Here is a 14,522-nt window from a genome sequence, read left to right as displayed (position 1 = left end):
GACTAACTGGGGTCTCCAAGTGGCCACATATCTCCAAAGTGTACATCATTCCTAAGCATTTTCAATACACTTTTATGACTAAAAGAAGAGTCTTCTAAAAAAAAAAAAGTTACTTTTTAGTTGCTCTCCTAGCTGTGCCGTTGAGGAAGCACACTTGTAGTTGTTTCGTTTGGAATACAACTCTGCATCCCCAACATCACACAACTACTGTTGTTTACGCAATCCAAAAGCGGTCCATTTTAAATAGCAATCTGGATCAGGTGGGCATGATTTGAAAGCTTGATCTATTGCCAACATGACTAGTTGAGTTATAAAATACGATCTTACAGTGTTAGGCTTTCACAAGGCGATTCAGAGAAACAAGTCGAATTTTGGTGCGCATAGAAAAGAGTCATGAGTGCATTTGCTGCGGCACGTTTGACACAATAAACCAACATCGGCTCATTCGGTTAGGAACAGAATCATTAAGCCTAGGCCTACTCACCAAACAGATGTCATGGCCGTAATTCATCACCATGCAACGTTCAATGTGGAATTGTTCATCCATTTAGAAAATCCCAAAGAACATGCAGAATAAACTAAATTGAACATCTGTCTGTGTATCCCTGAAAACATTGTCTTTCTACTCACCAAATTGAGCATCGTTTTAAATAAATCACTCTTTGAGGAGAGAGCTCAGACGTCATGTATAGCAGGTTACTGTACAGCCACTACGTTCCAATTTAGGCACTTACTAGTGCTCAAATCTCCAATTTTCAAACTGTATAAGGGTATGCGTGTAAAGGGCTAATAAAACACACTTCTCGGGATTAAATTAAATGCGAGAGTACATATACACATGCTTTATCTTAAGTTTACCACCAACACTATGTTGTAAACTTCCTTGATTAAGTTCTACTCATCAAAATGTAGGTCAACGCATACTAATCATGAAAACTACCAATGCTATATGAAGGGGGAATTTACTTTATGAACAATAAGCATTTATCTTTAGGCTGTCTTTCTCTAGAAACAGGGATAGAGAAGTAGAAGGAGAGGGAGAGAGTGAGTGAGGAGGGTGAGAGAAAAGGAGAGAGGAGTAGGAGAGAAGAAGACAGACAGTGAAACCAAAAGAGAGAGAAAGAGAAGGATAAAGGAGTCGGTTCTGTACCCTGAGGCGAGCAGGTCATTGACGGGGTTCCAGGCACAGATGAACACCTCGGACTCGTGGCCTCGCAGCACCATGGCCTTGTTCTGGGGAATCTCAACATCCCCGTCCACCTCCATCATGTCTGCATGGTGGTCTGGAGGGGGAGAGGATGGAATACACCATAGAGTTAGATAGAGGACTCAACTTTGTATCAAACGGATTATATCCATCTTGCTTACCATCACATTGAGATCTTGGGCTGCCCCCTAAATCTCCCAAATGTGCACTTGGACATTCCCTGACCATCTTTTATAAGTGTGGGATTGATGTAAGCATTGGCTGAAGGGAGTTTCGACCACTTAAAATGCATGACGGAAGAAACGTCAAGATTTTCATTGGTCAGGCTTGTCGAGTAGCAGCTAAACCTATGCTAGTGTTAGTAGGATTGATGGCGAGGAAAAGGTAAAACAATCTCCATCAGTTGTGCTTAAACACAAGGAGGTGATTATGTAGGTCTATCTATGTATTGTAAATCATTCGTACTGTTTTTCATTTGTACTGTCAAATCTTAATTCAATTCCCTCTTCCAATAAATTCCATTTAATTCAATTCAAATTCCAGGTCAGTCTTTGAATTCAGAGACAATTCAAGTCCTCAATTCCAATCCCCCCAATTCCAATGTTAGGTGAATTCAATTTCTAGTTCAATATTATCCCCAAGAATTCCCCAAATTCCAATTCCCTCAGGTCTTAAGGCCGATAATGTCAATGTTCAGACAGCTTCGCTATACTAGAAATATACAAAATCAGTTTAAATTATTTCAAACAAATCCTGCACTAATTTCATTAACTGAGTAAATCTTTTTACAATTACAATTCAACACAATTACATAACTTGAATTCAATAGAATTCCCTTCATAAGTTAATAAAAAATGGAATTGGAATTTCAAATAAAATTGGATTTGATCCCAGCCCTGGTTATGATATCATGTTAACTATTAACGAACGGGGGAAAAAAGTCTAAAATTCAACAAAAATAAAAAGGGAGGTGTCATAATGAAAGGATCTGCTCACTTGCTAAGGCGTGGGCGCCATTCTCCTCGCCGTTGGCAGCGGTTCCACCCTCTCCATTCTTGGTGCTGCCGGGCTGGGGGCCCTGGGTGCCACTGGCGCTGCCAGCCCCGGCTGCCTGCTGCTGATGGGCCAGCTTTTCCCGGTAGGCCTGCTGCCGCGTCTGCACCACATCGGGCATCACAGCGTCGATCAGAGACAGCGACTCGATGGGCCTCCCGTCAAACAGAGTGCCATCCTGGATGACACGATACAGGGGTTGCAGCATTAGCTTTAAGAAATCTGCATTTTCAAAACGCTGACTGTCAAAAAAAATCTGGGATTTAATCTGCATTTCATATAGGAATTGGCATTTGACTGTACTCGCATGAGCTATTTTTAGAACAAGGAAAACAATGTGCACATTTATCTATATGCCAAAAGTGCCTAATTTATCAAAAAACCATTACAGATAACGAATCCTTATTGCTAAACTGCCTCATATATCCATTTAACATTATTTTATTGAAACTGTAACTGGTTATATTATATCATGGAACATAATCTACAATGTGGCGGCAGCTAGCCTCGTGGTTAGAGCGTTGGGCCAGTAACCGTAAGGTTTCTGGATCGAATCCCCGAGCTGACAAGGTAAAAATCTGTCGTTCTGCCCCTGAGCAAGGCAGTTTTAACCCTGTGTTCCCTGGGTGCCAAAGATGTGGATGTCGATTATGGCAGCCCCCCACGCCTCTGATTCAGAGGGGTTGAAATTAAGACACATTTCGCGTTAACGCAGGATTATACGTTTTTCACACAGAAAAGTACAAATTCAGCAAATTTTTGTCGTCATGATTTTTTACAATAGCCAACGTTGACTTTGTGGCTGTGGTAACTAGTGATAACCACAAAGTAGCCTATGAGGAAAATTACGCAGTTATTTATAAAAAGTTAGTGAGACAGAGGAGAAAGGGAATTTAGCAAGCAGAACCGTGTGATGCCTGGCCTGGTTTATTTTTTGTTGTGTACCACAAATGCACATGTACAAATGTCACACTAGAATCAAAGCAAATGAACGTAGTCTTCAAGACAACGTTGACCAAATCGTTTACAGTATTGTAAAATTAAATAAAAAATTAAATAAAATGATCTCCGGGTTAAATATTGAGTTGTGACAGTTTGAGTACTCATGCCCATTCCTAGTTTCACATTGAAAGTCAAGTGTTTTTTTGTTTGTTGCTTCAATCGAGTGATACAGGGTATGCAACTCTAGTTTTTCTTCACACAAAATGCATTAGCGCAACACGAGGCAGAAAACTGTTTTCATCAATAACAACAGAAGTGCTAATCTATTTGGCTACCAGCCACACAAGTAAATTAGCGTACAAAGAAAAAGCAAGGTATTTTTTTCAAAAACAATGCATATTTTTTTTAAATGAATAGAAAGAATGTAGCCAGCTACATTTCCTAATGTTTTGTTTGAAGTTAATCTTGCATTTTAAATTTGCGACTGGAGAAAAAACTAAAAACTAAAATACACCGGACGAAGGTACCAGAGGAAAGTAACCTACACAGTCAGAGCGCTGTCTGGTGGTTCAATGACAAGAGCAAATATATTTATCCCAGTGGAGAAGTGCAACTGAATTTTCAATAGGAAGCACTTTAGATATCCGTTTACAAAATGAAGCAAGAACTTTTCTACATGTTCCTTTTCTGTGTAAAAAACGCACCATCCTGCATTAACGCGACCCGAGACATGTGTTGGGGTTTCAACACAGCTGTTGCCATTGACCAGTGATACAGGTTCAGAAATGTTTTAATTAAAAAAGGGGAATTCCACTCAAAAGTTCAAATTTTATGTTTTGTTCTTAACCTTTCAACAGATATGTCTAACATCGGGCTGGGCGATATAGCCTAAATATCATATCACAAAATGTTTCACTTTTTTAGACAGTATGACGCTATTTTATGTTTTTGACTACTAAAAGTTCTAAAAATGACCCTAGGGTGGCAACGCAAATTGTAAGTGACTGCAATGGGGATTTCTTCATTCTGATTGGTTTGAAGTTGGATTGAACAGTATAAAACAAACTCAGCATTTTAAACCATTTCTTGCACTTTTGTTATAATTTCCACACTGTGCCATGCGGGGCTGCATGATATGGGCACACATCTAGGTCTAGTTAATTGAACTGTTTGAATCATATAATCATTATTCTAATACATTAGGCAGAATATAGTGGGCAGGGAGCTCCTTGCATGCATTTATTTCTTTATTATTGAATGATTAAAACATACTTGCCGTAAAGCCACTCAACAACTACATCACATTAGTCATCTAACAGACTCCCATCCAGAGCGACACACACAAGCAACCAGGGTCAACGCCCTGTTCAAGGGCACGTCAGCAGATCTCCCCCACAAGGTCAAAAAACAGGGACCTGAACCAGTGCTCCATCAGCCACCGGCCTAAGCTCCCAACTGCCAGCCCTCCAAGACGCCTTCCCCCCACAGATCCCCAAGAGCTGCCCCTCAACCAAAACAGAAAACAACAATGCAAAAAACAACCAACAAAGATAAAGGACAACAAAAATCATAACAGCAAGGCCAACTGAATATGTTTGAGTGCATGTATGGCACGATACCATATATATATATATACACACATCTTTCAACTATGCTGTGATGTTTGACATAATCGAATAGAATCCAAAGATAGCGAGTTGAAGATAAATACTTATACTAAGAGTATTAATATATTATTAATTGACTGACCCGGTCTCTCCAGATCTCCCAACAGCACTATTTATAAGGACAATTTTAGATCAATGTTCTGCATTGTCAGCCATTCCTGAACCTGAGACCAGAAACAGGCTACCTGAGGGCAATACCAAAATAAATGGTCTATTGATTCTGTATCCTCATAACAAAATCTGCAGAGCTTCAATGATTGAATGCCCGAAATATTCAACATTATGTTGAAATTCTTATTAGGTTGGAATTCTATATAATAATTTTATCTGAAAAGCACAAAGTCTTGAATCTTGGGTAGTTTTATAAACTCAGCAACAACAACAAAAAAGTCCCTTTTTCAGGACACTGTCTTTCAAAGATCATTTGTAAAAATCCAAATAACTTCACAGATCTTCATTGTAAAGGGTTTAACCTGTTGAGTGTAGGGGCAGTATTTTGATGTTTGGATGAAAAATGTACCCAAATTAAACTGCCTATTTCTCAGGCCCAGAAGCTAAAATATGCATATAATTGTCAGATTAGGATAGAAGACTCTAAAGTTTCCAAAACTGTCAAAATATTGTCGGTGAGTATAACAGAACTGATATTGCTGGCGGAAACCTGAGGAAAATCCAACTAGGAAGTATTTTGAAAACTCCCTGTTCCATTGCATGCCTTCCCACCATTTAAAGGGATATCAACCAGATGTTTTTCCTTCCACATGGTGTGAACAGTCTTTAGACATAGTTGCAGGCTTTTATTCTGAAAAATGAGCGATAATGATCACATCGCATCAGTGGATGGCTGGGTGCCAGCAGAGTTTTGCATGCACAAAAAAGACATTGCATTGTCTGCCCCGCCGTGACCGCGGATTTCTGAACAAAATGCGCCAACCAAATAGAGGTATTTTGGATATAAAAATAATCTTTATGTAACAAAAGGAACATTTATTGTGTAACTGGGAGTCTCGTGAGTGCAAACATCCGAAGATCAAAAGCAATAAAATTAATCGCTTACCAATCTACTTTGCTGCTAGCTGTTTGTAATGTTTTGTCTGCTGAGAGAGATGTCCATATATAAACGCTTGGTTTGCTTTAGCTGTAAAAGCTTTTTTGAAATCTGACACGCGAGGTGGATTAACAACAAGCTAAGCTGTGTTTTGCTATTTTGCATTTGTGATTTCATGAAAATTAAATATTTTTTAGTAATTTAATTTGAATTTGGCGCTCTGCAATTCAGCGGATGTTGACAAAAATTAAACACGGTTTCCCACGCTGAAACAATTAATGAACATGTACCTGTGGAACGGTCAATAAGATACTAACAGCTTACAAACGGTAGAAAATTAAGGTCACAGTTATGAAAACTTAGAACACTAAAGAGGCCTTTCTACTGACTCTGAAAAACACCAAAAGAAAGAAGCCCAGAGTTCCTGCTCATCTGCATGAATGTACCTTAGGCATGCTGCAAGGAGGCATGAGGACTGCAGATATGGCCAGGGCAAAAAATTGCAATGACCGTACTGTGAGATGCCTAAGAAAGCGCTACAGGGAGACAAAATGGACAGCTGATCATCCTCGCAGTGGCAGACCACGTGTAACAACACCTGCACAAGATCGGTACATCTGAACATCACACCTGCGGGACAGGAACGCACAATCGCTCCATCAGTTCTTAGAATGTCCGCAATAGGCAGGTCCCCACCAGACATCACCGGTAACAACGCCACCTATGGGCACAAAACCACCGTCGCTGGACCAGACAGGACTGGCAGAAAGTGCTATTCACTTACGAATTGAGGTTGTCTCACCAGGGGTGATGGCGGATTCGCATTTATCGTGGAAGGAATGAGCGTTACACTGAGGCCTGTACTCTGGAGCAGGATCGATTTGGAGGTGGAGGTTCCGTCATGGTCTGGGGCGGTGTGTCACAGCATCATCGGACTGAGCTTGTCGTCATTGCAGGCAATCTCAACGCTGTGCGTTACAGGGAAGACATCCTCCTCCCTCATGTGGTATCCTTCCTGCAGGCTCATCCTGACATGACTCTCCAGCATGACAATGCCACCAGCCATACTGTCGTTCTGTGCTCGATTTAACTTCTCTAGGATAGGGGGCAGCATTTGGAATTTTGGATGAAAAGCATGCCCAAATTCAACTGCATGCTACTCATACCCAGAAGATAAGATATGCATATTATTAGTCAATTTGGATAGAAAACACTGAAATTTCTAAAACTGTTTGAATCATGTCTGTGAGTATAACAGAACTTATGTAGCAGGTAAAATCCTGAGGACAAACCATTCAGATTTTTTTTATTTAAATTTGAGGTCACCCTCTTTTCAATGAGTTTTCATTGGGAATCCAGATTTCTAAAGGGACTTGCTTGCAGTTTCTACCGCTTCCACTGGATGTCACCAGTCTTTAGAAATTGGTTGAGGTTATTCCTTTGTGTAATGAAGAAGTACGGCCATCTTGAACGAGGGTCACTTCATGTGTACTGTTTGATAGAGCGCATGACCAGAAAGCATGCTTGAGTTTGTTTTCTTCCTGTATTGAACACAGATCATCCTGTCTTCAATTTTATCGATGATTTAATTTAAAAAAATACCTAAAGTTGTATTACAAAAGTAGTTTGAAATGTTTTGGCAAAGTTTACAGGTCACTTTTGAGATATTTTGTTGTCACGTTGCACAAGTTGGAACCTGTGTTTTTCTGGATCAAACGCGCCAAATAAATGGACATTTTGGATATATATAGACGGAATTAATCTAACAAAAGGACCATTTGTGATGTTTATGGGACATATTGGAGTGCCAACAGAAGAAGCTCGTCAAAGGTAAGGCATGATTTATATTTTTATTTCTGCGTTCTGTGTCGCGCCTGCAGGGTTGAAATGTTCTGTCTTTTGTTTATGGGGGTGCTGTCCTCAGATAATAGTATCATTTGCTTTCGCCGAAAAGCCTTTTTGAAATCTGACATGTTGGCTGGATTCACAAAACGTGTAGCTTTAATTTGGTATCTTACATGTGTGATTTCATGAAAGTTTGATTTTCATAGGAATTTATTTGAATTTGGCGCTCTGCATTTTCTCTGGCTTTTGGCCAAGTGGGACGCTACCATCCCACATATCACAGAGAGGTTAATGCAAGACAGGAATGTCGGTGTTCTGCCATGGCCAGCAAAGAGCCCGGATCTCAATCCCATTGAGCACATCTGGGACCTCTAATGAAACTGATTTACTTTCCTATTTTTATTCCTCTGCCAGTTTTGATCCTTTATATTGGGCAGACAGACCAGTTCCCTACATCCTACGTGCCTCCTACCTGCTTGGGGTAACGCTGTAATAAATTATTGGTTGTACTCTTGGATTGAGCAGACCTTCCCCATACAATTCTGATAACTCTACCATTCCAATATCATTTAAAAACAAAATACCCTTTTCAAACATCTTTCCCATAAATACAGGTCTTTTATCAACCAGCACGTTTAGGTTCAGCCATAATATTTGTTGTGCATTGTTGTTTGACATGAAAATGAATGAATTATTGACAGGATAGGAACCAAAGTGTTGGTCAATTTTTCCAGGGGACCGTAATGAGATGTTCTTAACCCTTGTAGCTAACATATGTTTAACCTATTCTTCTCTGATTTAAGAAATTGTTGCACAAACAATATCCTTATCTAGGCCTACACCAGCACTGGTACCAGGCTGTATTAGCTTTATACATTTGTTCTGACTAAGAATATTTAGCAAGCAAGCAAGCTAGCTAGCCAGCTAACTAGCGATAAGCATCTAAAAATATTTATTTTAGTCACAAATGGCTAAGAAAATACAAACTAACAGATAGTGTATCTTACTGTCTGAAAACTACTATTAGTTTGTGTAATTATAGAACACATGGAAAGCAGCAGAGTTTTCACCAACATCTTGTTCCATCTATCTGACCATGCAGACTGCCGAGTGAACGGCAAGAAAGTGTTTGTGACTCCGTGGTCGAACATCTATTCTCTCCTTGTGTGAAAGGGGGCAGGGCTTTGTGTTGGAAGTGACATGCAGCAGGAGGGAAAGACGACTCAAGTAGCAAACAGAGTAAATTATAAAAACATTTAACATTCACATATCACATTTAACTAACCAAACATTGAAATACCGTTATAGATTGTAAAGTAAAACCCCAAACCGGTCCATGCATCAATCCCGGTATATAGTAAAATGTGGTATACCACCCGGTGAGTTTGGGGTACAGTCAGTAAATAGGAAAGTTAGCGTTGTGGGTACTGACCTCATTGATGCTGACCTCTGCCTCCACGTACTGCAGGCCCTTCTGGATGATGGAGATGAGGGCAGCAGGGGGAACCAGGGCTCCGTTGATATTGGACTGGCTGATGTGGCTTTCTATGCCAAAGGTGAACGCCGAGTGGGAGAAGCCTGGCAGAAGGATGGTGCGAGAGGAAGGGGAAAATGAGTTGCACACCACTGCGTCACTATGTTTACATTCACCTTGCAGAGTTTACACTCTGCGGGCAAAATTGGTTGAAATGATGTCATAATAATGTCATTTCAACCAATGTCTGGTTGTAATAAACATTTCAACTCGCTTTGCCCACTGGGCAGCACTCAGTTAAGATTCATTTTGGGGATTATGGTAGCTGAAATGTTTGCGATATTAAGCATTTTCCCTGGATTTAAGCTAGATAATTTGCAGATCTGATAATGGAAAAATGTATTGCTTTCCCAAATAGTTCAAAAAACTATTTTCAAAAGGGTGAGACACTTATTTCCGGAACCGACTCAGCACAATGTAATCGGTAGCTGACTCTATAACCACTCCTATCTGTCATATTTTTATTTATTTATCTGAGACTATAGGAAAGTCTTTGTCCTAAGGCCTGGAGTGAAGCCAAAGTAATTCCGCTACCCAAGAGTGGTAAAGCGGCCTTTACTGGTTCTAACAGCAGACCTATATGCTTGCTGCCAGCTCTTAGCAAACTGTTGGGAAAAACATTGTGATAATAAAAAGATTGTGGGAGCTGTGCTGTTAGATTTCAGTGCGGCCTTTGATAATATTGACCATAACTTGTTGTTAAAAAAAGGTGTGTTTTATGGCTTTTCAACCTCAGTTCTGATTCCACAATTTGGCAATCTAATAGAACTCAAAGGGTTTTCTTTAATGTGAAGTGTTGTGTACCGCAGGGCAGCTCTCTAGGCCCTCTATTCTATTTTTACCAATGCCTGTCACTGGCATTAAACAAAGCATGTGTGCCCATGTATGCTGATGATTCAACCATATATGCATCAGCAACCACAGCTAACGAAGTCACTGAAACCCTTAACAAAGAGTGGCAGTCTGTTTTGGAATGGGGCGGGGGGTCAGTAATAAACTAGTCCTGAACATCTCTAAAACTAAGAGTATTGTATTTGGTACAAATCATTCCTTGTGTGCTATACCACAGCTGAATCTGGTAATGAATGGTGTGGCTGTTGAACAAGTTGAGGAGACTAACTTACTTGGCGTTAACTTACATTGTAAACTGTCATGGTCATAAAATATAGATTGAATAGTTGCAAAGACGGGGAGAGGTCTGGCAGTAATAAAGACATGCTCTGCTTTTTTGACACCACACTCCAAAAAGCAAGTTCTGCAGGCTCTAGTTTTGTCTGATCTTGATTATTGTCCAGTCGTGTGGTCCAGTGGTGCAAGGAAAGACCTAGTTATGCTGCAGCTGGCCCAGAACAGAGCGGCACATTTTACTCTTAATTGTAATCAGAGGGCTGATATAGATACTATGCAAGAGTTGAGGAGAGACTGACTATCACTTCTTTTTACAAGAAGGTCAATTCAATTGATTGGACATGATTTGGAAAGGTACACACTAGAGGTCGACCGATTATGATTTCTCAACACCGATACCGATTATTTGGAGGACCAAAAAAGCCGATACCGACTAATCTGCCAATTTTTTTATTTGTAATAATGACAATTACAACAATACTGAATTAACACTTATTTTAACTTAATATAAAACATCAATAAAATCAATTTAGCCTCAAATAAATAATGAAACATTCAATTTGGTTTAAATAATGCAAAAACAAATGTCTGCCATGTAAAATATGTGCCATGTAAAAAAGCGTTTAAGTTCCTTGCTCAGAACGTGAGAACATATGAAAGTTGGTGGTTCCTTTTAACATGAGACTTCAATATTCCAAGGTAAGAAGTTTTAGGTTGTAGCTAATATAGTATTTATAGGACTATTTCTCTCTATACCATTTGTATTTCATATTCCTTTGACTATTGGATGTTCTTATAGGCACTATAGTATTGCCAGTGTAACAGTATAGCCTCCGTACCTCTCCTTGCCCCTACCTGGGCTCGAACCAGGAACACAGACAACAGCCACACTCGAAGCATCGTTACCCATCGCTCCACAAAAGCCGCGGTCTTTGCAGCACAAGGGGAATAACTACTCCAAATCTAAAAGCGAGTGACGTTTGAAACAGTATTAGCGCATACCCAGCTAACTAGCTAGCCATTTCACATTGGTTACACCAGCCATTTGGCTAATAGGCTTGAAGTCATAAACAGCGCTGTGCTTGCTGTTTGAATTAATGATTATGGGCCTGCTGCTGCTCAGTCAGAATGCTCTATCAAATCAGACTCAATTATAACATAATAACACACAGAAATACGAGCCTTTTGGTCATTAATATGATCGAATCCGGAAACTATCATATCAAAAACATTTCACATTATTTCAGTGAAATACGGAACCGTTCAGGAATTTATCTAAAGGGTGGCATCCCTAAGTCTAAATATTCTTGTTACATTGCACAACCTTCAATGTATGTCATAATTACGTAAAATTCTGGCAAATTAGTTCGCAATGAGCCAGGCAGCCCAAACGGTTGCATATACCCTGACTCTGCGTGCAATGAAAGCAAGAGAAATGCCAATTTTACCTGGTTAATATTGCCTGCTAAACTGGATCAGTAGTTATAACTAGTAATTATGATTGATTGTTTAATGCAAGCTAGCAATTTACCTTGGCTTCTACTACATTCGTGTAACAGGCAGGTTACCCGTGGAGTGCAATGGTTAGAACTTTGGACTAGTTAACTGTGCGGTTGCAAGATTGGAACCCCTGAGCTAACAAGGTGAAAATCTGTCGTTTTTCCCCTGAACAAGGCCGTTAACCCACAGTTCCTTGGCAGTCATTGAAAATAAGAATGTGTTAACTGACTTGCCTAGTTAAATGAAAAGGTTAAAAAAATCAAAATCGTTGGAAATCGGCGCCCAAAAATACCGATTTCTGATTGTTATGAAAACTTGAAATCGGCCCAACTTAAATCTGCCATTCCGATTAAATCGGTCGACCTCTAGTACACACCTGTCAGAGCAAAAACCAAAGGAATTGTCCATAGAGCTCAAAAACAGGATTGTGTCAAGGCACAGATCTGGGGAAGGGTACCAAAAAGATTCTGCAGCATTGAAGAACCCCAAGAACACGCTGGCCTCAAAATCATTCCTAAATGGAAGAAGGAACTGCTGGCCGCCCGGCCAAACTAAGCAATTGGGGAAGAATGGCTTTGGTCATCTTCCTGACCAAACCTCCCTGACCAATAATCCAATGGTTACTGACAGAGCAACTCTGTGGAGATGGGAAAACCTTCCAGAAGGACAAACATCTCTGCAGCCCTCCACCAATCAGGCCTTTATGGTAGAGTGGCCAGACGGAAGCTACTCAGTAAAAGGCAAACCTGGCACCATCCATACTGTGAAGCATCATGCCGTGGGGATGATTTTCAGCAGCAGGGACAGGGAGACGAGTCAGGATCGAGGGAAACATGAATGGAGCGAAGTACAGAAAGATCATTGAAAAAAAACCTGCGCCAGAGTGCTCAGGACCTCAGACTGGAGCGAAGGTTCACCTTCCAACGGGACAACGACCCTAAGCAGTCAGCCAAGCCAATGCAGGAGTGGCTTCGGGACAAGTCTCTGAATGTCTTTGAGTGGTTCCGCCTAAGCCCGGACTTGAACCCAATTTAACATCTCTGGAGAGAATTGAAAATAGCTGTGCAGCAATGCTTCCGATCCAACCTGAAAGAGCTTGAGAGGATCTGCAGAGAAGAATGGGAGGAACTAATAAGCAAACAGCTGGGACGAGTCTCTGAATGTCCTTGAGTGTCCTTGAATACTTTCCGAAGGCAGTGTGCCAAGCTTGTAGCGTCATACCCAAGAAGACTCAAAGCTGTAATTGCTGCCAAAGGTGCTTCGACAAAGTAATGAGTAAAGGGTCTGAATACTTATGTAAATGTGATATTTCCATTTTTGCAAACATTTCCCAAAAACATTTTTTGCTTTGTCATTATGGGATAGTTTGTAGATTGATGAGGATTTTTTTAAATCAATTTTGGAATAAGGCTTTATAACGTAACAAAATGTTATAAAAAGTCAAGGGGTCTGAATACTTTCCGAAGGCACTGTAGATCAGATGTGGGTCTTACCTGACTCTTGCAGGTATCTGTACACCAGGAAGTTGACCTCATCACTGCTAATGCTCATTTTTAATCCTGGTGGTCAACGAAGGGAATGGGAGCCTAGGAAGAGAGAGACACACCCACACAGTTACAACACAGCCTGACAAAATATGAATGCTGTACAGCTTGTGTTATACTCAGATACGTATTAACTGATTAAAACAGACACTTCAAACAAACCCAGTGCCTTGAACATTTGAACGATTGCCGATGGACTTCAGTTTACCACTACACCGATTAGTGACGAGGCATCTAGTTGGAACTGAGCTTGCTTTTGAATTTGGGAGTCTTGGAGAGTGGCAACATTTACAGTCTAGACGACATGTTGAAAGTCAATGGATAGTAGATCCATGCAAATACCCTGAGTCAATAAAATAAGGTGTAAAAATGACAAACTCACAACGCAGAGTTCCACACTAACATTTTCCCCTGGTGGCACTGGTACCTCTGTTTCAGTTAGTGGCACCAGCCCATGATCTGGTGGCACCCCCTAAACATATTTGCAGTGTCAAACATGCCTGCTTGTCAAATATCTCATCCCAAAATCAGGGACATCAATATGGAGTTGGTCTCCCCTTTGCTGCTATAACAGCCTCCACTCTTCTGGGAAGGCTTTCCACTAGATGTTGGAACATTGTTGCAGGGACTTTCTTCCATTCAGCCACAAGAGCATTAGAGAGGTTGGGCACCGATGTTGATTGCTTAAACCTGGCTCGCAGTCGGCGTTCCAATTCATCCCAACAGTGTTCGAAGGGGTTGAGGTCAGGGCTCTGTGCAGGCCAGTCAAATTCTTCTACACCGAGCTCGACAAACCATTTCTGTATGGAAAGCGCATTTTGCACGGGGCAATGTCATGCTGGAACTGGAAAGGGCCTTCTGCAATCTGTTGCCACAAAGTTGGAAACAAAGTGTGACACGAGAATATTAGAGGACACACAGGCCATTTTGAAAATGAGAAATAGCATTTTAGGGGCAGTCTCTCTCTTTCATAGCGACACTAGTTGCTTCCAAAGTTGTGCTTTTCCCCCTATTGTATTTTGAAATATTATACAATAGGGCTGGGAATTGCCAT

General features: G+C 40.7%; 1 protein-coding gene across 4 annotated transcripts in view; it reads right to left on the bottom strand.

Moving 5' to 3' along the window:
* LOC135517222 (F-box-like/WD repeat-containing protein TBL1XR1) overlaps positions 1 to 14,522 on the bottom strand; it is a 37,324-nt gene that overhangs the window by 13,658 nt on the left and 9,144 nt on the right. For all 4 annotated transcript variants that reach the window (XM_064941360.1, XM_064941335.1, XM_064941351.1 and 1 more), the window contains 4 exons: positions 13,418 to 13,510; positions 9,195 to 9,340; positions 2,204 to 2,438; positions 1,151 to 1,283 (listed from right to left, as the gene is read on the bottom strand). In XM_064941360.1, coding sequence (XP_064797432.1) covers positions 1,151 to 1,283; positions 2,204 to 2,438; positions 9,195 to 9,340; positions 13,418 to 13,475 — 572 coding nt within the window. In that variant the 5' untranslated portion in view covers positions 13,476 to 13,510. The remainder of the gene's footprint in view (positions 1 to 1,150; positions 1,284 to 2,203; positions 2,439 to 9,194; positions 9,341 to 13,417; positions 13,511 to 14,522) is intronic.

The sequence above is a fragment of the Oncorhynchus masou genome, chromosome 3 (genome assembly GCF_036934945.1).
Source record: "Oncorhynchus masou masou isolate Uvic2021 chromosome 3, UVic_Omas_1.1, whole genome shotgun sequence".
NCBI classification, from domain to species: Eukaryota; Metazoa; Chordata; class Actinopteri; order Salmoniformes; family Salmonidae; genus Oncorhynchus; species Oncorhynchus masou.
Note: the sequence above shows the minus strand (reverse complement) of the source record. Positions and strands in the feature narration are given on the sequence as shown.